Raw genomic sequence first — 21,960 nt, forward strand, 5'->3', positions numbered from 1 at the left:
TTAGAGTGGACTGTGCCACTTGCAACAGTGTCCACTTTGAACAATTCCTTGAACAATTGCACACCAACGTAAAAGTTATGTATGTATGAATGGTGACCTTTGTTAAAAAAAAAAAATTCTTCTGCAAAGTTTTCACACAAGCTTCTCACTGACTCCAAAAGTGGACAAACAACCAGAGGGATCAATGGAAGAATCCCTACCAGTGTACATCCTGAAATATAGAACTGTCCAGTACTACTCTCAGACAGCATATACATCTTAGTTCCATACCGTGCCGTCTTGCTAGGAATGTACTGCCTAAAAACCAAACAGCCCTTGAACAGGACCAAATACTCATCCACAGATATTTCCTTCCCTGCAATATAGATCTCTGAAAAGCGATCTACAAAATGATCAATGACAGACCGAATCTTAAATAGACATAATCTGGGTGATCCTGTGGCAAAGCTAAAGCATTATCAACAAAATGCAGTATCCGTAGCAGAAGCAAACACTGATCACAACTCGTGGCTGCAGGAAATATAGCAGTTGCCATCAAGGGGCTAGTAGACTAGTATGAAGACCACAACAGCTTCCTTATCAATCCCATCAACAATTAAACCACAGAACTTCTTCACCCTATCCACATTAGTGGGCGTCTACCGGCTACGTCTAGAGTGGGGCTTAAATCTGGCACTGTTGTCCCTCAAATTCTTTTCAGCATACACATTAGTCTAATCAACAATCTCATCCAAAAATACATAGTCAATGAACAGCTGAAAGAAATTTATGGGTGAAAAGTTTTCAGTATTTACCCTACATCCTGTAACACCACTATCAGTCAGTCAAAAGGGATGTTTATTTAGACCCTTGGTCCTTAAACTTTAAAAAGAGCATTGCAATCTTTTCATAAATACCATACCATTAAAGTTTGCATATTAAATATAAAAATCCAAAATAAATACAAGATTCATATTTATTCCATTTTCCCAATATTGTACTTTTCATCATAAATTATGGTATATAAAATTTGCGATTCTGTATTCTCTTAAAATCTTTAACTTCAAGCATAAACCTCCCAATGGCACATGCTATGTCCAGAAAGTGCATCTCCATTAACAGGTCTGCTGCCTGTGCACGATTTTTAATACCATATTTTAAAAACATTGGTCATAAGAATAATTTCCGTGCAGCAAGGACCTTAAACAGTCCAATAATAAGCACAAAATATCACATTTTGTGCCTAGGTTGCCGGTACACTTCCTTCAGAATCCATCATAGCCCCTTTTATCCTATCAATCGCATATTAAGGATTGATTCCTATAATACTTCATTTTTAAGGCAGCGATTGGGTAGTATATCTATGTACGGGAACTGTTAGTCAGATTGCCATGACTTAATCATGAAATTCAGATTTTTTCCCCTCTAAGTACTGGCATTCCTGATCTCGAGAAATGTCTTTACATAATATCTTTAGTTCCCGCGTTGCTACATCTATTTGTAGGTCCTGAGGGCACAATTTAACTCCGTTCCCTACATACTGTATCTAATCCCCTGGCCCATTTCAATTTGCTCTGCAAACTTTAAAATTTACACCATTGTGCTTTTTTTTTTTTTTTTTTTTTCAAACTTCCTCCCCCCCCCCCCCCCCGTACCCTAGACGTTGCTAGAATCTTATTAGTGCCATATGTGCCATTACCTTCCAAGATACCATGCACGTTTCTGTTCTAACTGCCTGAACCATAGAGGACCTGGGTAGGGACAATAGTTTTTCAATGTATTTTCCCTCTTCAACATCCCACCGTCTTACGTCACTCATGTACAGTAGTTTGGCTCCATAGTGAAACTGGGGCGGTATCATGGCCATATATGCTTTCAAAACTGGTCTATCTGGCCTTTCTGCATAATTTCTGTTCAAATCTTTCAGCCCACTAACTGAGGTCAGCGCTCGTATTCTCAATACATTCAAATGGGAGTTCCATTTTAGGGATTTTTCAAACCACATTCCTAGGTATTTATACTCATTTACTGTTTCCAGCTTTGTGGGGCCCAAGAACCAACTTAATTTTCTCCTCTTCTTGCCAAAGCTCAGGACCTTTTTTTCCCAAGTTTACAACCAGTTTTTTTCTGGTTGCAATATTCTTTAAACAAATCTAGCTTCCTCTGCAGACCTATCTCAGTTTTATCTGGGATTACTAAATCATGTGTGTTGGAAGTGGGGGTCCATATCCCTCACCGCCGCCACCAAATGCTGGAGGCGGGAGCCCCTGACCCCTCGTTTCAACGTTAGGCTAAGTAAGGACACCGTCTAAGATAGCCCTGCTCACCCCCTTAGTAGCTTGGCACGAGTAGCCAGGCTTATATCCAAGGCACGAGCGTACAATATATGCAACCACACTCACAGCAACCCAATGATGTCACCACAAATAGACTCCACACGAGTTTTTATAAAATGAGTATAATCTTTATATAAGAAGTTACAATATGACCACACGATACAAAATCAACATATAAGAATGGGTAGTATTCTTTCCGGTGGGTTGGTAGGTTCTAATCCCAACCACCACTTCTAACCAACAGTTAAGCTCACTTTTAACCAGTTCCAAAAGGTTAGGCAAGTCGCATTGCTAGAATCACACACGTTGCAAAAAAAAAGGAAATACTGCAATGTGTAACGATATTCTCTTGTACTGTGCAACAGAGAAACAATGCGTACAGTCATGTACTCTGCAAGGGAAAAATAACACAGTGCGTAGCGCACCAAGCATGTAGTTCATCGGGCACAAGTTAGGTCAGGCGTCATACGACAGTTCGATAGTTCATTAGCTGCAGTAATGCATGGTGTAATACGACAGTTTAGGTGCTCCGTTAACAGTGCTCCCAATATGGATCAATGATGACACAAAAGTACCGCTTCTCACTCCGTCCCTAGTACTGCCCCTCCTTGGGCCAGCAAGGGCCTAGATCCGAGCCGAAGCAACCGGCTCGCGCAGCTGACTGAAGCGAGAGGCAGAGAGAGTGTCCCTCCGGGCGCGCACCCCATTCCAGGTAGTGATCCACATTACCAGGGGGGGCGCGACCCCATTCTCCTCTCCTCCTTCAGAGACTTGGGCCTTGATCCAGAACTCCGTCAATGGGTACGGCGAGCTTGGGCCGGTGGCTCTGCTCCTTCGGTAGTGCGCACACTACCCAGGCACTCCTCAGCAGCACCTCTGGTTGCACCTCGACACACACTCTGCACGTCCGAGACTCGCCTCTTCTCCAGGTGCACATGATGACCAGGCTCGCCTCACCAACACCTTGGCTGCACCACGACCTGCACCCTGCGCTTCCGAGTCTCGCCTCTTCTCCCGGTGCACACGATGACCAGGCGCCAGTCACTGATGCCCTGGCTGCACCACGACACGCACTCTGCGTGTCCGAGACTCACTTCTTTGTTCGGTGCACACAACTAGGCACTCCTCACAAACGCCTTGGCCTGCACCACGACATACACAATGTGCATCCAAGACTCTGCTTATGCCTGCGTTCCCACAGTCACAAGGCACAACTTCTGAGGGTCTCAAGCTGCAAAAGCACACACACACCACGTTGCCTAGGACTTCTCCAGAAACTTTTATGTTCCTGCCTTTCCAAACGGGAATGCCAGCTCACCTCGGGCCCTTGGGGTAAGAAGACCTAGCACAAAGCACACTCTTCGTCAAGCAGGGGGACCCAGCGCCTCCAAGCACAGCCCCAACAGCCTCTCCCTTGGTTAGAACAGCAAACTGCAGACCAGCCCCAGATCACGAAGCAAGGATTGGTCTTTCCACAGCAGTCTCTTCAGTTGCTCCTTCTTTAGCAGAGGTTCCTCTTGACCACAGAATGGGTCCAAGCCTTTTCAGTCTCAATCCATTTCTCTTTCATTCCCACGTTCAGCTCTCATAGTTATACCCCTTAATGTATTTGAAGTTTGCTTGTGCTCAGGGGTCCCTGACGCCTCCCTAAATCAGTTCTGGGTGTCTCCCTCCCAGTTTCAGCTTTCTCCCTTTTGATACTGGGGGTCTGGATCCTTAATCACTCAGCAGGAGGTGGGTCAATTGGTTTATAGCACCAGCCCAGGCCTTTTCACCTCCCGGGCTTCTCCTCCCCCCTACTCTCCATATGCAGGGCAGCCTGGTGCCATCACAACCCCTCCCTGGGCCAAGACCTCTCCCAGCTCCTCTCACCTCACAGATTCAGACAGTCAATCCACATTCAGCAGAGACGCACAGAACAGCTTAAAGCACAAAACTCAGCCACTTTCTAAAAGAGTGGTTTCGGAACACACAGTGACAAAACCACTTTCATAGAAAGGTGTATTATGACACTGAGTTCATACATACTAAACTTCACCTCTCCATTTTAAACTTGCAGGAAACTAGGCTACACAACACAATACCCAGCCACCCCCATTCTGTCCTATGGGCAGAATGGCCTTTCAGCAGTGAAAAACAAAATGATTGTTTTTCACTGTCAGGACATAACACACCTTAGTATATGTCCTTCCTTTACTCACACTGCACCCTGCCCAGGGGTTACCTGGTACCTACCACAGGGGTGCCCAATGTGTATGCAAAAGGGAAAGTAATTCCTTACAAGTGGTTGCACTTGTCAGGACAACATGCCAACTTATCAAACTGCGCACAGGCCCTACACTGCAGTCCTGAGTTCCCTTCTCCGCGTGCCTTTGCATTACTAGCCCTGGCACACACCGTGCACATCACTAGGGATTTTACTAGTAAGGCAAATATACCAATCATGGCCAACCAATTACCATTACACTTTTACATAGGGAACTCTTGTACTTTGACACTGATTAGCAGTGGCAAAGTACCCAAAGCATCTAAATTGGCAACTCTTGTCAGGAAAACGGTCTAGGGGGAAAGCAAAAAATTTAGGGAACTTTAGCCAAAAAGGCCAAGTCCTACAATATGCATAAAGTAAGCAAGCAATGTGTTTCCCATCTAATTTGGGATGGGCACTTCATGCCTTACTCAGTGTAAATGGCTAGTCGGGCAATGAGAAGAGCAAGGGAGCCAAACACACCCTTGTCTTAACCCATTTTCAATTGGAATCCTCTTCGACAATGTCCCATCTCTATCCAGGATGACCTGTGCCCGATTGTGGCTGTGGAGCCCTTGTAGCCAAAAGGCATTTAAAGATATTATTAGTAGACAAAGCAGCTGAACAACCTGCCTCCCTCCCGCTCCACTGAGCTCCACGCGACGGACCAAAGGGAGAAGCATTAGCCTATTGTAGAATGCCCTTTTTTAAAACCTCCCTGTTCCAGGGGTACTATCTGATTTACTTCAGCCTATTCCATAAGTTTACCCAGGATTAGTTTCGCAAAGACCTTCTCTCCCACATCCAGGAGGTTAATTAGCCTACAATTTTTTGGGATCTTTACAACTCCCCGTTTATAGATGGGTCTGATAATTGCTCCTTTCCAGTTCGGGGCATCTGCCCTGAATCGAGGATGTAGTAAAACATTTTGACAAAAGAAATTGCCCACCATTCAGATCTGGACTTTATGATTACTGCCGGGAGATTTTCGGGGCTGGCTGTTCTAGTCCACGTTAGATTTACTATGGTGAGTTTAAAATAATATTCTGAAAAGAGCGACCTAATATCCCCCCCCACCTCTGTCCATAATGGATCTTCCTTACTTGCTGTACTCCTTCCCCATATATTTCACCCAAGATTCGTTCCCAAGCATTTTCTGTTACCATGCAGTTCATAGTCCCCTGTGTCTTCCCTGATCCCTCTTGGACTAGCTTCCAAAACTTGTTCGCGACTTAAGTTTTTGTTGCCTCTGGTAGGCTTCCCCAGCATCGCTTTATATATTCTTTTTTGTTCCCGGATGACCATTTTATATGTTTTCTTTAATTTCTGTAGGCTAATCATCGTATCTGTATCATACTTTATCTTCAATCTTCTTTTCCCTTTTCTTATGTCCTATTTTAATTTCCTACATTCCTCATTGAACCAGATTTTCTCTAAATTGTGGCCTCTCTTCTTCCTGTCTTTCCTGTGGCGTTTCCCTTTAGTTTTGACCCTTCGACATTGGACCAGTTGGGTGATTACATTCTTGAACCATTACATTCTTGAACCAGTCTATATTACTAGTATTCGGAATGCCATCTAAAGTTTGGCTCTGTTGAAATGGCTCCAGTTTTCCCCATACACACCTTTGTCAAACAAGTAGTCAGTCGATTTGAGTAATACAATCACCCCGGTACAAATGGATCTCTTTAATTTTTTTATTTTTATTTTTTTATTCCCTCCTGCTGTCTTGAGTCTAAGTGGGCAGTGGTCACTTCCCTTGGCCCTCATCCCCTCACATCTCTTACAAATTCGAAATTCCATGCATGGATACACTTGTAGTCTATGGCGCATAATTGTTTGCCTACCTTAAATGTACGGCTTACTGTCCGGTCTTACTCCATCCTTCCATTGACATAAACTAGTCACATTGAGCCCATAAAGTTGCCCAGGGCCATATCTCTTGCAGCGTGTCCCTACACCAACCCCCCAGAAAAGCTGGCAGCATTTTTCTTATAGGCCGATAGCAACTCTTTACATCCCAAATCAACTTTATATGGACCTAGTTTGTGATTGACGTCACCTGCTAGTACAAACAGGTCTCTCTGTTAAAACATCTGTTATATTCTCTTTGAACTTGTCCATTTCTGATTTATACTCCTTATGTCCACCTCCCTGCATAATAAACGTTTATGATGATTATACCATCATATTCAGGGTGGGGATCCAGAAGGAGCACACCACTAAAGACAGGTGACATAGGCTGCATCATGTCTGGAGCAACCCAGAGTTCAGCACTTCCAATGGGAAGCCTTCCAGCCACAGGCTATAATCCAGATTCCTCTTGCTGCACTATCAGCATATCAGTGTCCTCCTCTAAAAGAGGCCCTTCCTCTGCACTAATAGTGGCTTCATCATCCGATTATTCCTCTTGGGCAGAAATTTAATTTCCAGAATCTTGGACTTCATCCTCTGCCTCAGATGCAGAGTCTGTCTCAGAACCATGAACAGAGGAAGATTCAAAAAGCACACCAACACCCTGCTGAGCGGTCAACTTGTGGTTAGCCATAAACCTTACTAATAAAAGTAACACAACAAATAATTCAACAATAACCAGCACTGTAAAACAAGTAAACTGTGGCTTTATCAAACAAAGTAAAACTACTGTCATATAGTAATCTGGAAGGGAAAGTCCATCAATACCAATCACACAAAGACTTGTATACTCAAAAACGATACCACTCACTTGCCAGAGACAGCAGGACTGAGGATCAACTGCACCTACTCTGCACAGAGACAGCAAGCATCAAAGAAGTCCCAAAGGGAGAAAAATGCACATATCACAAGGCAGTATACAACATGTACACATTAATATGTTACTTTGAAAGACAATCACACAAAACACTAAAGATTCAAACATTACAGCAGTCCATATTTTTTTTATACAAACAGGCCAAGGATACACATTTGAAGAAAATATTACAAAATGAGTTGCCTACCAAACAGGATTTACCGCCAAGACAAAGAAAACTATTGACTCTACAATTTGGAAAAAAAATGAAAATTAAAACCGAAATAACAAAAGCACTGATATTCTCTCGAAAGGAGACCTGATAAAGAAAAAAAAGAAGCCCCACCAGAGGGAAGCAAACCTTACCCCCAGATTAGTGGCGTCTCCACAACTTAGTCCAAGGAGCATCGCCCCACTGCTTTTTAGCAGTGAAATAAAAATACAATGATAATAACCTTGCGTTACTTTATTTTTCCTTTACCTGCTGCGGCAGCTTAGCGGGCGGAACGGGCTGCTCTGATGACAGAGGAGCAGGTGGAGGAGTGGTGGCACACTGCAAGTGTGCATGACATTTTGGCCAGCTGTCTGCGGCCGGCCAAACAGTCAAGCGCACTTTGCATGTTCTCCATGCAGGCTACATTACAGCTTGGGTGGAGACCATATCCAGCTCCCAGTCCCTGGCTGTGCGCCGAACCACTGCGCTCAGATCAAACACAATACTGCATTGCAGCACTGTGATTGGTTTTGGGGAGCCTGGGTGCTTCCTGTTCTGGTCCGGCCGGGAGAGACTATGGAGGAAAGACGCAGCGAGGAGGTAAGTTTCCCCTCCCCTTCTTTACACCCCCTTACCCACACCGCCACCCCAGATTCGTGCAGACCATCCCTGCCCCGGATACAGATCCCCCACCACATACATAGCATTATTTCCAGGTGACTCGAGTGTTACCACCCATCCTGAGGCCTAACTAGTTCTATAAAGGCCAAAGACCGAAAAAAATAAAACTCTTCTCAAGAGGGAGAGCGGGATGCCCAAGGAGAGCGACCCTTGCCCAACGGCACACTTCCATATAAAATCCCTAGTGTATATTAGGCTTCCATCACTGCCCACCCAAGAGGGCAGGTTGCTCTAAAAACACCCATCTGCCTTCCGGGAGGGAGTGGGGGGCAAAAAAAAAAGATCCCCCAAGGGGCACTCCCCATCAAAATGCAATACCTGGTGGGCTTACATCCTCCATAAGGTAGCTCGGCCTAAAAACAGCTATCTGCCCTTCGGAGGAAAGGGGGGGTGGAGGGCTGGGGCAGAATACACAAATAAATGTGGTGGCGAAAAATGGATTAGAATTGCCCCCAAGGGGAGTGATCCTTGCCCAATGAATGAATGTAAGAGCATTTGTAAAGCTCCTGGTTACCCGGAGGCATCCCCGTGCTAACGGACACTCTACTCATTAGTAATCTTTCATGGGAAAAGTAAGGTTTTTAGCTGTTTACGAAAGTGAACGTGGTTTATTTGGGACCGGATATGCAGGGGGGCCATGTTCCAGAGTTTCGCCCCACAGTAGGAGAACCTACGGCCTCCACATCTGGTGCGTTTTGCTCTAGGAACTGTCAACAGGTATTTGCCCTCTAATCTTAGAGTTCTTTGTGGTTGATAGGGGTGTATCATGGCCTCAATCAGCATGGATCCTTTCCCAGTCAGAGATTTTTGTATGATACACATAGATTTAAATTTGATCCTCTACTGAATGGGGAGCCAGTGTAATGCGGATAGTGCCGGTCTGGCTGATAGACGTTTCGGAAGATTCAGCAAGAGTCGAGCTGCACAATTTTGTACAGTCTGCAAGACTTTAGTAGTAGACAACGGGGCTCCAAGGTAAATGGCATTTGCGTAATCCAACCTAGACAGGATAAGTGCCTGTACCAGTAGTCTTCTAGCCAAAAAGAGGAGCAGGGGGAGAATCCTCCTAATCATCCGCAGAAGACCGTAACCGGTACCTGCAACTTTTTGCGCCTGTTCCTTAAAGTCAAGATTGGTGTCTATCACAATTCCTAAACTTTTTATGGTTTTTTTAGGGGTGGGTGGGGGTCCAAGGCTAACCGGCCACCAGGATTCAATGGTTATAGATGTTACTTTACCGAGAAGCATAACCTCCGTTTTTGCTCCATTAAGCTTCAGGTAGGAGGCCTCCATCCAGCTAGCCACTTTCTCCAGACATGCCGTGAGAGCCCCTCCTGAGTTGTCATCATTGTTCAAAGAAACGACTAGCTGAGTATCATCTGCATAGGTGACAATGTGCACCCCGAACGGGGTGACAATGCTTGCCAGTGAACTCGGGTAGACGTTGAACAGGGTGGGGCTTAATGCTGAGCCCTGGGGGACTCCACGCGAAAGCGGTACTGGGTCAGAGATGCAGTCATCCGCAAAAACGGAGAAGACTCTGCCAAGGAGTTGCTTCCTGCAATTTCATATTAACATTTCAGCAAGGCATCGAAGAATTGAATTTTGGTAATAAGAGGCATGTCCCTTCTAAAGCCAGTCACCGAAGAATTGACTTTGGTCAATAAGGGGCATATCCCTCCTAGTAAACAAACCTCTTTAGAGCCCACAATCACATTGCAGATGCATGCAGCATAAAGAGGGGAACGGCCACTTACGAGAACTAAAGTCCTTGCATAGAGGACCTCTGCACCGGTGTCCACAGCCATGGTCCGTGATATCAATTGGGGATTACGTTTCCATACATTATTTCCTCCCACATACCAATCATTTCATAAGTGGTTAGGAAATGCACATTGAACCACATTACACAACAGACATGGTCGAGGCACATGTGGTTCTTGCAGCTGATGCATATGCTCCATGGACACTATATGAAGTTGCCAGCAAATTCACATATCGTGTGCACTGAGCTTGGCAGCTTGGCTTCCGTGGTTTGGAATTCAAGTTAGGCATGATGATGCATTAACATAGCTCAGGAGGGCAATCCTATAAAGTTGCTATACTGCAGTGTTGAAACATTTTGTCTGCTTGTATCTTGAAAGCATGTTTTGTGCCTTTGAAAGCACCTTTCATCTCCTCTTTTTAAGACTTTTGCAATGCGCGTTGCAATTGCTTGAAGTGCACTTGAGTTATCAACTTCTCAAAGTACACTTATAATAGTCAGTTTACCTAAAGATCAGGAAAAATCCATCCCTCTTAGGTTGCCATTTATATATGCTTCTCTGGATATACTCTAGTTCACTCACCATTCCAGACCACCCCCCCCACCCCATCCTGCGCACATGGAAGCGAAATACTATGCCACTTTAGCTACTGCCACTGTTAACTTGAAAATCAGAATCTAGATTGCTTTCTTAATTGTGATGGTCTCTTTGTGTAGTGTTAGGGGGATTGAGCATAGACACTGTTGCTGTTATAACGCCAGGTGTCAAGCCATTCACGCATGGTTTAGTCTTCTGTCTAGAGTAGGCCATAAAATGTTTGGAGTGAGTAGAATGTTGAAAGAGTAGAGATTGTTTGGTGAATAAATTCAAGGTAGTGGTAAGAGTCCAGAGAGGGAAGGGAAACTCTGTTTACATATGTTTATTGTGTTCATTCTCTTGAACTCACAGGTGTCAGCAGATGAACATGGCGCAGGAAACGAACCCCGGGCAGGCACCAATGCTATGCTCCACGGGCTGCGGGTTTTATGGAAACCCGCGGACGAACGGCATGTGCTCTGTGTGTTACAAGGAACATCTCCAGCGCCAGAATGGGAGTAGTGGCAGGATCAGCCCGGCAAGTGAGTACTTTTATCAGCATCCCCTCGCACCCAAGCACAGTCCTGAGGTGCCCATGTTTGTTAGTTATTTTGCACTCTGCTGCTTGGGTCTTTGGGCGGCTGAAGAGACATTCACGGGAACTACCCGTCTTCGCTACCATGGTAAGACATGCACTCTGTGAATTGCGAAGTCAAATTGTGAATGAACACCAGAGCTAGCTCTTGTCTTTGCAGAACCTGTTAACTTGTGGGGCCTAATCTAGGAATCTCATTATCAATCATCAATGTATTCCATTCCAGTTAAGGCATCTATTAAAACATGCATTTTGCAGTAGCCTTGTCTGTCTGTCATGGGAGGCCCGTTTGAAGTACACTAAGGATTTTGGCACAGCCCCCAGGCTATCCTGTCATGTGGAGAAACTGCTCCTGCCCACACCAAGGCCCATTGTTCCTCCTCTGGGAAGCCATCAAGCTACCAGGTGACAGTTTTATACTTACAGTAAGGCTTCAAGGCTTTAGGCAAGCTAAAGGTAACAATTCTCACACGCCTTTTCTGTAATAGGCAACATTTGCCTTTACCATTACATTTAATTTTTTTTAATTATAAAAAAATAGTCCTTGAAATATTTCTCTAGCGGTTTCCTAAGCGGCAATAACATTTATTAAACTTGAAATTGTATTCAATGTTTTCTATGGAAAAACAAACGCTGATAAATTGGAAAAAAGCTTTGAGGCGCTAGTTACTGTAAGGGCACTTTAACATTAAATATCACATGTCCTACTTTTAAATATCACACACGGCCCTAATGAGTAACTTCGGAGTGACCTATAAACAGTAACGAGGAGGGTTTTAGGCCTGTCAGAGTTGTTAATGGTGACCGCCCGAATTTGCAGTTTAAACCTGTAGCCCTGTGCTACACATGGCAGGCCTGCAGTCCTATTTGTTCATCCACTGCATTGGTACAATGTGTGCATAGCTGCCAAGTTTTGTGATCGACTACATGTGACTTTTCCATAGTTTCAGTGTACTTATGAGTGATATTATACAGCCAAATGTGACACTGTCTCATTAGTAACACCAAGGACTTAATTAGCATGTTGCCAAGTTGAAAAAAAAATTGGAAAATTAAAAAAACATTTCTTATTGATTGACTTATCATTCCTGATGCATACATTTAATAAAAGCCATGGTTGTATCTTTGTTTAAACTGTAATGGTGCCCTACATGTAATAGTCTTATTACTTTTATACTGCAAAACCGCAATCTGATTTTTTTTTTTCTTAGCTTACCCATAACAGCTTTGCTAGCTGAATAATTCAGGTCCAGCAACATAACATTAGTACCTTTATCTTGCCTCTTTATTTGTGCCTTACTTTCATGAAGCAGTGTAATGGTGTAGCGGTATGTTTTTTCCTAGAAAATGTGCTGTGGGTGGGGTGTTTAAAAATAGATCAGCCACAGTGCGGGACTGACTTGTGCTAAGGAAGTTGGTGCTAGGGGTCGGCAGAGCTCATGGAGTTCTGCAAGCAGTGGAACTTTGGCTTATTGCACTGATTTTTAGCACCGGGAGCCTGTTCTGTGCTGTAAAACCAGCACAAATGACACCACACGGCGTGTCAGAGGACGCTGAAGTTGATTTTCTACGTGAGCTGCAGCTTTCTCAGTGCGGAAGGTAGCGATCTGCCACAACTGCTCACGTTGAGAAAACACGCCGTGATGCTCTCAAAAATCTCACCAGGGGACACAAATTCTCGTTCACCAACTTAACGTTGGTGATCCGCGTGTGCAGAAAATCTCCACAACATTATGGTTGGCGTAGTTTTGCCGGAACACCATGCTTCATGCGGAGTGGGTAAAACTCTGCCGGCGGAGTTACATTTTTGCCCACCCCCTGTTTGTTGCCTGACCCAGCCTTGCTCTCTGTGTGCTGCCAGTGCTTCTCTATTCTCATAAGCAAGTCAAGAATTGTCTTCCTCTCAGGCCCAGTCTTAGTGGCAGGCTGAGATAGGGACTCTGGACTGGCCTCCCCTGGAAAGGATGCCAGGTCACGGTGCTCTCTGTTTTCTTGACACCGACTGCAGACTGGGGGGCCAGAACATATACAGCGCCAGATGATGGCCCAGTTGGAATAATGTTACAATTGCAATTGCATTAAGGGAAACCACTGCTAGACCCAGGCTTTGATCTCTATAGCAAAGCGCCTCTCATTGGCTTGGCCCTGGCTCAGACTGCACAGGCTGTTGTGAAGTGAACCCCCACCCCAATGACTTAATCCAAATCAGTGCCTTGTTGTGCATTATAGGAAGTAGCTTGTTGATAATGTGTGGCACAGCATTTTGGTGCAGTGATGCAGACACTACCATTAAAATGTGTTCTTCTAACAGGCAGTGTGTGGTACTTGGCCGGCCTGTGTGTGCTGCAGTCCACTGGTGACATTTAACAAACCGGTACAAGGGGACACTTTAGTTACCCTATGCTAGAGGCATATTGGTAAGTTAAATATGCCAATCAGGAGAATACCAATTTAACTATGTTGGAAGGAGGAGCACACGCACTTTACCACTGGTTATCAAGATTAAAGTGCACAGAGTTCTATAGCCAACCAAAGGGCAAAAACAGTTGCAGTGAGCCCGCAGAATGGGCACATTTCCAACATATGATGCGAAAACTGAACTAAGAAACAATGTAGGCCTTAAAGATCAGATAAGACTGCAAAATCCAGGTTACTAGTTAGTATACCATTTGCATCCCAAAGAGTTTGAACTGCCCATGCTTTTGGAACTGGCTGGTAACCTTTTTTTCTATTAGAAAACCCATTAACAGATGAGTAGAAAGCTTTGCAAAGTGTGAGCCTCGCTCTTTGCCAAGCAAATCATGCTTTGCTGATTACTTGGTGTAACCTGCTTCTCCAGCATAAGGTCCTCCGAGAATGTTGTTTCTTGTATCTTCATTAGGTCTCTCCTTACCAGGTAAATGCTTGCTGTAATGAATTCAGTCTTCTTTCTTCCATTCTCTGGTAATTTTCATTTTGGCCATCATGCAAAGAAATGTTGAGAATGAAGAACTGAGCTGAGACTGGCAGCCGTTGGCCGTGAAGGAAAAAGAAGGTTCTACAAATCCTAGTACAGGCAGTGAGACTCATTACTATTCTCAGTAGAGGGTTCAATCTCCTCATGTGCTCTACCATCTGCAGCAGCACGGTTAAAGGTAACTCTAGCACCAGCTACGTGGTGCAGAGAACAAGTCCCAAATCTACTGATAAAGCAGGGAGACCACCATCAAACTGTGGGCTAGGACTTCTTCTTCCCCTTACTTCTGTGTCTTTGCAGGTTGGACGCTGTACTATAGCACTGTGAAAGCACAGTCCTGGACACACGTAATAAGGTTATAACAATGGTTGAAATGTCTCATATTGTACGACTATCTGTAGTTGACACCAGTATAATATGCAAATGTATTTAATAATGCCACAAAGAAAAACAACCAGCCTGGTTGTTTTTCTATGTTGCATTATTAAATACATTTGCATATTATACTGGTGTCAACTACAGATAGTCGTACAATACGAGACATTTCAACCATTGTTATAACCTTATTACGTGTGCCCAGGACTGTGCTTTCATTATTCGTGTGGGTTTTCGACTCACACATTTACAGGTGTTACAGGGTATTTCCCCCGACCTGGCAGCACCGTGCATACTCTGAGCATAGTAGACACCACGCAAATTGATCTGAGCGCCAATCTTCCTGTCTTTACTAAAAACCCTACACCGATATAGAACTATAGCACTGTGACTACCACAAGCAATATGTGGTTGCTGAGTACTGTAAAAAAAAATTGCTACCCAAGGCAACTCCACCATCTATTCACCAAAACTATTGTCAACCCTTTCGGCCTGATGCTAGCACGTGGTAAGTTCTGAAAATGTATGAGTAGTAGTAGTCCATCTTCGTCATCACAAGGTATTATCTATACTTAGTCAATTCGTTTATAAAAGTCTCACCCTTTAGAGTGACAACACAAGTGCACAACTGTTTCACTGTTGGGCCATTTGTAGTTGCAAAACCCCAACACTAGTTCTATATTATTTGAAAGTGATACTGTACGCAGCACTAGGAGAAGTGTTTTCTTCTTCAGAAGAGTTATCAATCTGGTAGGAGTGACAGCTCATAAAAACACCAAAGCTGAGATCAAGGCAAATATCTTCCCTACTGGGTTCAATGACTTTCAGCATTTTTATTGTTCCAAATGCATGATTGCATGTAAGACTGCTTCAACCCTGCATAATAGATTGGTAGGTACAACAACTGGGATAATGAACCTCAGCTTTCAATAAGCGTGAAACAGTCTCCATTGTGGTTCAATAGGTAGAACCTGCTTCAAGGTGTTACGCTCTTACAAAATCTGCCTTTTCAGATGACTAATTCCCACAGCTCTGCTGAAGCTTAGACAATCTCGGGCAACAATGATTCTCTTTGCTTCTGAATGGCCCAGACAGTGGTGCTTTCACTGCAGCGGTCTCTAAAATCACACAGGAGGCTTCATTGCTAGCTTGACCTGTTACCCAGATGCGAGTCATCTGTTTCAACCTGGCATCTCTGAATTTGCCCATCTTCCCCTGTACTTATGACCTCCTAAATCAAGGGCAGTTCTGTATGGCCATATTGAAAGAAAGCGAGGAGGACATCAATGGGACTTTCCAATTCAAGTGGTAGAGGTTTTTCTTATATTATTAGCATCAAGAGTACAGAACCCTGTCACATGTCAAAAGGAAGTGATCTTGCAGGTCTGTTGCATCTAGGTCGAGCTCCGCTGAAAATGGTCTTTCATTAAAGTTAATCTTGCAGCATTAACAATGTACACCAAGGGACGTCATCGAGCTTTATTCTTTATGGTACCAGTCATTAAAGTCTTCCCAGAAGGCTTGAAGAAAGTATTCTGACTGTAGTGTTGTCTTCTTCGGCAGTCATTGTAGTTCTTTCCAAAATGATTAGATCTTCATTGAAACCAATTTCCTGGGCTGTAACATTACCATGTAGAGTTTCTGAGCTCAGGTTCTTTCAACTGTGAATCCTTCATTATATTCTATCGAATAGGGAAGTCATGAGAACCCTTCCTTCATTTCCTAAGGTTGTCCCAGAATAACTACCGTTATACATCTGGTCTTTTGTAGTAACCAGACTACTCCAGCCAAGCGTGCACTCCACTCATTAGACGTTAGGAGGTGCTATATTTCTGTCAAATTAAGAGCAGATTGTTAATGAAATCTAATTAAACTGTTTGTTAATGACGGTCCCATCCATACAGCTTAGCTACCTGTCGTCAATCACTCTGTCGCTAACTTGTATCCTGCATTTCTCTGTTGCCAACTGACAAACTAGCTGCTGCCAGGTAAGCCTAGAGCCCATTCCACCAGAGTATCAGTAGCTACCACGGTTTTGTCAAGAATGATCCCTTTGACCTCTATATGTAAAGCAGCCATCTAGACGTTTGTGCATACATTTGAGACACTATTGCCTTGATTCTCATATAACTGCTGACTCCAGGGTAGGTCTAGCTACCCTCAGCCTTTTGTTTAACACGGTCACAAGATCTGGTCTCTTTTCGTCTGTGATTCGTTATCCTTTTGACTCCATAAGGCAGTAAGCCTAAAATTGTACTTGTGATTTCCTTGCTGTTCTGACATTTATGACTATCATTGAAAATCCTACAATGCAAAAAGTGGTTTCTTGTGGTATTGGTTCTGCATCATGGAAGTCTTTAAATGACCTGCCTACACTCCTCTTTGGCTTGTATTCTTTGCCTCCTTATCATGTATTGAAATTTAGTCTCCGATTTGTATGTCAACATATTCTGCTAAAAAAACTGACTACGGCCAAGTGCCAGTACAAAACATCATTACAAAAGCAAGGTGCTTCTATAACTCTCCTGTGTAGAAGTATCGGAGTCTGATCTTTTCCTCATTAATTAGGCATATTAGTCAATAGTTCTGTTTTACATGCTGGTGAAAAATGAAACTTTTTTGTTTTTTTTGTTTTTTGGAAAGCCTTGCCTTGATGGGCTTTAGCTGGTGCTCCCCTGAAAATGAGCATGCTGGGTTTTTCACTCTTACTCTGTGGCAGCAGCAAATTATTCCTGAGTCCCTGCACACTGCAGGTAATTTTCTAATATTTCTGATTTAAGTGAACATCACGACTCAAAATCGGGACTGCAAGTAAATAACTGTTTCTTCTTAACTCCACAAAACTTAAAACTCAATAAAACTGACATACGCATCCTGTTTGACCACTCAACTCCTCAAGAATGAATGTCTGGTAAATCATTCCCCTTATAGCCCAAATGTAATGTATCGTCCTACTTAATGGCAACTTGTACTGTAGGCAATTGCTAGTGAATAATAAGAGTCTGGTGTACCATGTCAAGAGATCAGACTGCATTCTTTTTGAGCTCAGACTTCATGAGCTGTCATCTGTTGGATAGGGAAAAAGAAAGAAATCTGTCCCTACTTCTGGGGACAATATATAATGTGAGAATCTACCGGTGATCACCTATGCAAAGGCTGTAAAAAGAAAATTGAGAGGATTGCATATCCTTGTAAGCAGATGGCCTACTTCTGTATCTGGCAGACATGAAGGCCTCAAATTAGAGGCTTCCATGTATCCTCAGTAGTTTGGTCAATACTCCAGTTTCAAAATCAACTGGTATAAATCTACAGTATTCCCATTGGCAGGCAAGTTTTAGTATGCTGCCTGTGGCAGGTATCCTTTCAAGGGTTCAAATAGTTTGGCTATATGTTAGCTGTTCTAAAGAAATATTTTTTAGAACACTGTTCTGGTGAGTTTAAAATGATAGTCTATTGGCAAAAACTGCCACTGTCATTGATGTGTAAAGCTTTAAGATGAATTCCCTGCCTAAAGTGCGACATGCCTTGCATAATACACCTTCCTGGGTTTCAGAGACCACCTTTATGCAGGTGGATGAGGTGTTGCTCACACTACTCTGGGATGGTGGGGTACCCTGAATATAACTAGCAGCGCTCTCCACAGGCCTGTACAACAGTGGAATTGCAGTGACATCCGGAAGTGCCACTGGGCCTCCCAATTAGTAGTGATAAAAGCCTGGGCATTTGCAGCACAACTAGAACCATTCATATCAATAGTCATATATACTATGAGTAGAGGAAGCTATGAGGCCAGACTAAACAACACATGGATCTGTCAGACATTACCAGGCCACCACGTTAGCAATCCTTAAAGCATGGAGGGTGGCCCTTGCTTTAATGTGATGGGATGCAAGGAGACATTGATCCTTGAAACAACACTGTTGAAAGCTGATGTCTTTAAGGAAGTTGAGGACTGAACAGGTTTAAAAAAAAAAAAAAAGGAACTTAATGGGATCTTGAAGCTGCGTGATATATTGGGGCAAGGGGTCACACAACATGACTGGACGCCAGACTAGATAATGATGTGACTGAACTGCAAACAATGTAAATAAATGCAACTGGAACACGTACTAGCCAAACACTCCAGAGAGCAAATGGACATACAGGACAGATGACTGCTAGAAAACTGGGCGCTATCTACCCAGCTGCAGAAGGAGGCTGTATCACAAGTATACCATATACATATTAATAATTCACCCAACAGGTTGGTTAGGCTGCGGTACAAATGGTGAAAGGGATCTGGGTTACATTAATGACATCAAAAAGGTATGAAGCTATCCCAGTCTTACGGCTGTCCCTCTTGGGGTTAGAAAGGTGCAGTTAAAAATCCTGTAGTGAGTATATTACACTAGGACACAAATTCAGAAATGCGAAAGGGCTTCAGATGCATTGTGCCTGAGAGAATGCAGGCAAACAGGCTCCTTTTACCATATCATATGGCACTACTCCCTTGTAGCGAGCTACAGGATGGATTTAATGCAGTGTTTGGTGAGTTTGTGGGAAGGTTCTCTTAAATACTCCCCCAGAATAGTATTGCTGGGCATGTGAAATGAGGTGACTCCCTCCAAATACGAAAAAATGGTTTGAGATGTGGGCTAATAGTTAGTAGGGATTTGGCCAAAAGTTAGGGAGGACTAGCAGTTACAGATGTACAAAGCTGGAAGGAAAATATGAACTGATGCATGATGGTGGGAGAAATATGTATAAGAGCAGATGGTGTTTACACAACTTTGAAAATAATCATTGGAAAATGGCAACAGATTCACTGAATGATTTCACTGCAGGGGAGGACCCTGGGTTAGAAGAGAGTGGGCAGGCCTTGCTGCAGGATAATAGGTCTTCTGTATACAACTGCTGACAATTAGGGAAATCTAAGGTTGACCATGAGACTGACCATTACGTTCACTAGTACGGTTGAGCATGCGAGTCTGAAATATGGGCACCTTTGGCAATGGGTGTCAATCACCTGAGGGGTGGATTTTTTTTCCAATTTAAAGGTGAAGGGGAAAGTGCCTTGTTCTACTGCGAAATTGAGATTTTTTTTCTGTTATGAAACTTTGTTTATTTCACATGCATGAGAATTCGCAATTTTGTACCCTGAGTGATTACCAATATTCGGACAACACAGAGCAGTGGAAAACATAGCACATATTGTGGATCATTTCACCGCAGCAATGGGTCTCCATTAAAAGGGGACTGTACACCCCGTCTAGGGGTGTGCTAGGAGGATGATGATGACCCAGTGCTATGCTGCAAATAGAGATGGAATGGTGTCCATATATTTTTGGGTCAAGCAGTGGAATGGACCCTCTCAGTATATTTTTCGGACATGTCCTGACTGTGAGCAGCATCTCATAACCATCCCCTCAGAGACTGCACTGTCCACTGCATCCATCTCACTTGCATACACATACACTTCTTAGCTAGGACAAGTAGAATGGAGACAAGGCAGTGGTATGAGGGGGAGAATTTGAGGTATTTCCGAGTAGAGCCGACTTGGGAGAGGTCAACTAATGTCTCCACTATCTCTGAGATCACCAAGAAAACATTCTGCCAATTTGAGGCGAGTTCAGGGCAGCTCCAAGCCATATGGAGAAAATTTCCATTAGGAAGGTTGCATCTAACACATTTAGTTTCAGTGCCCCGTTAAATTTGATTATCTATTCGGGAGTGTAGTAATATTGGGGTAGATATTTAAATTGTATGAGTTTGATTGTAGGAGAGTGCTCTGTTTTTAACTTGCACACAGCATCGTTCCCATACTTCATCCGATAACGGATGTCCCATAGGAGTATCCCATTTAAGACTAGCTTTTGGTTGCTTATCCAACACAGCCACTAGGAATGCAAAGTAGATAGATATACGAGATTGAGCATCCTACTTCGGCCCTGCGCAGTATGTTGTAAGGAACTGGTTGTCAGGCAATGGTGCAGGATAGCTAGAGAGGCTAGCCCTTGCTGCCAATTGGAGCCTGAGATCGCAGTAGGATGCCAATGGAGTTGTGTCGAAGTGAACATGGAAGCTACTATATGTTATAAACACATTGTATTCGAACAGGTCAACATTGGTCTGATTATCTACCTGCAGCAGTAGCCTTTTAACTAACCGCCTTTTTGCTGGTAAGAGTCAATACGGGATTACCCGCCAACGGCAGTATCGAAGAGTAAGTAAATCACCATGCCAGGTTCGTCAAAGCAAGCACATCTGCCAGTGGCGTATCACAGGTCACCCCCCCCCCCCCCCCCCCCCCGCAGCCCCCTCATTGCGGGGGGCCCAAGCTCCAGGGGACCCCCTCAGCACAGCAATTCGGCCGGAGAGCTTCTGATTGAGTCCCGAGGGGCCCATCCATGTACCTTGCAGTGGGGCTCCCATCAAGTTTTGTTACGCCACTGACATCTACATCTTGCCGTGCCACTCGAGGTGGTGCACATATACGAAACAGCAATGAGTGTGTCCGAGCTAGCGCTCCTTCCTTGCAAGCATGGGTGTGTAGTTAGTGAGCCTGCACTACTAGACAATATATATATAAACGTCAGGCAGCCCGAGCTTTCCTCGCTGCATCCGCCATGTCATCACATTCCACACGTGGTTGGCCCCACGCCATATCAGTCAGGAGAGTTTGACTCAGTCACCGGAAAAAGCAATGCAGGAGGAGTTCTACAGGGATGTTTATGAATAGGTATAAGAGCATAGGCCGTATCACCACCTTTATCAGGGAAATCCTCCCAAGGAGGAATAAAGGGAGTTGATTCTCCCCTCAATCTTGTTGAAAGCGGTTCCATAATTGCTGCGGATCAAGTCGCCAAAATCCTGGTTGACCCAAATCCCAATGTATTTCACCTCTTCAGGGCTCCGTTTCAAACTGCGTTCCTTAGAGGGCACCGTTTAGGCATCGGGGAATACCTCTGATTTTTACCAATGAATATGTAACCCGGAGTATCCTCCACATCGTATTCTGTCTCTGACAGTAGGTGCCAGATTGATCCCTGGTCGTTGTACATGCAAGATGACATAGTCGGCGTACAGTGAGATTTTTAGTGACGTCCTACCAAGAGACAGTCCGCGAGGCGAATGCAACTCTTATCAAGCAAGCCAGTGGCTCTATAGCCAATGCAAACAAGCATTGGCATAGCCAATAGGTCTCGCCTTTGGGACCTTATAAATGTTTAGCCATGCAACAGTTGCATAACTAAATACTTATAAGGTCCCGGGCACGAAAGTGATCGCGATCGTGATCACGATCAAACATCAAAGCGGTCCTGCGGCCGCGAAAGTGAAAGTAATCGTGGTAAAAGCAGTGCGCCCGCGCACATGCACTGTAGCTCTAGGCTGGCCTGGTAGCACTTTTTGGAGCCCTCTCAATAAGTCTCGCCAGACCAGCGCATGCGCTGGGTCAGGCGAGACCTAAAAAGAGGGGATGGGGGC

At 44.2% G+C, this 21,960-nt stretch overlaps 1 protein-coding gene across 7 annotated transcripts in view; it reads left to right on the plus strand.

Moving 5' to 3' along the window:
- Positions 1-21,960, plus strand: part of ZFAND6 (zinc finger AN1-type containing 6) — a 181,798-nt gene that overhangs the window by 50,842 nt on the left and 108,996 nt on the right. For 6 of the 7 annotated variants that reach the window (XM_085644702.1, XM_085644703.1, XM_085644707.1 and 3 more), the window contains one exon: positions 10,943-11,112. In XM_085644702.1, the coding sequence (XP_085500828.1) occupies positions 10,953-11,112 (160 nt within the window). In that variant the 5' untranslated portion in view covers positions 10,943-10,952. Of the gene's footprint in view, positions 1-10,942; positions 11,113-21,960 lie in introns of those variants that run through there. The other variant, XM_085644708.1, reaches the window with a different exon arrangement.

Source organism: Triturus cristatus, chromosome 3_1 (genome assembly GCF_964204655.1).
Source record: "Triturus cristatus chromosome 3_1, aTriCri1.1, whole genome shotgun sequence".
Taxonomy (NCBI): Eukaryota; Metazoa; Chordata; class Amphibia; order Caudata; family Salamandridae; genus Triturus; species Triturus cristatus.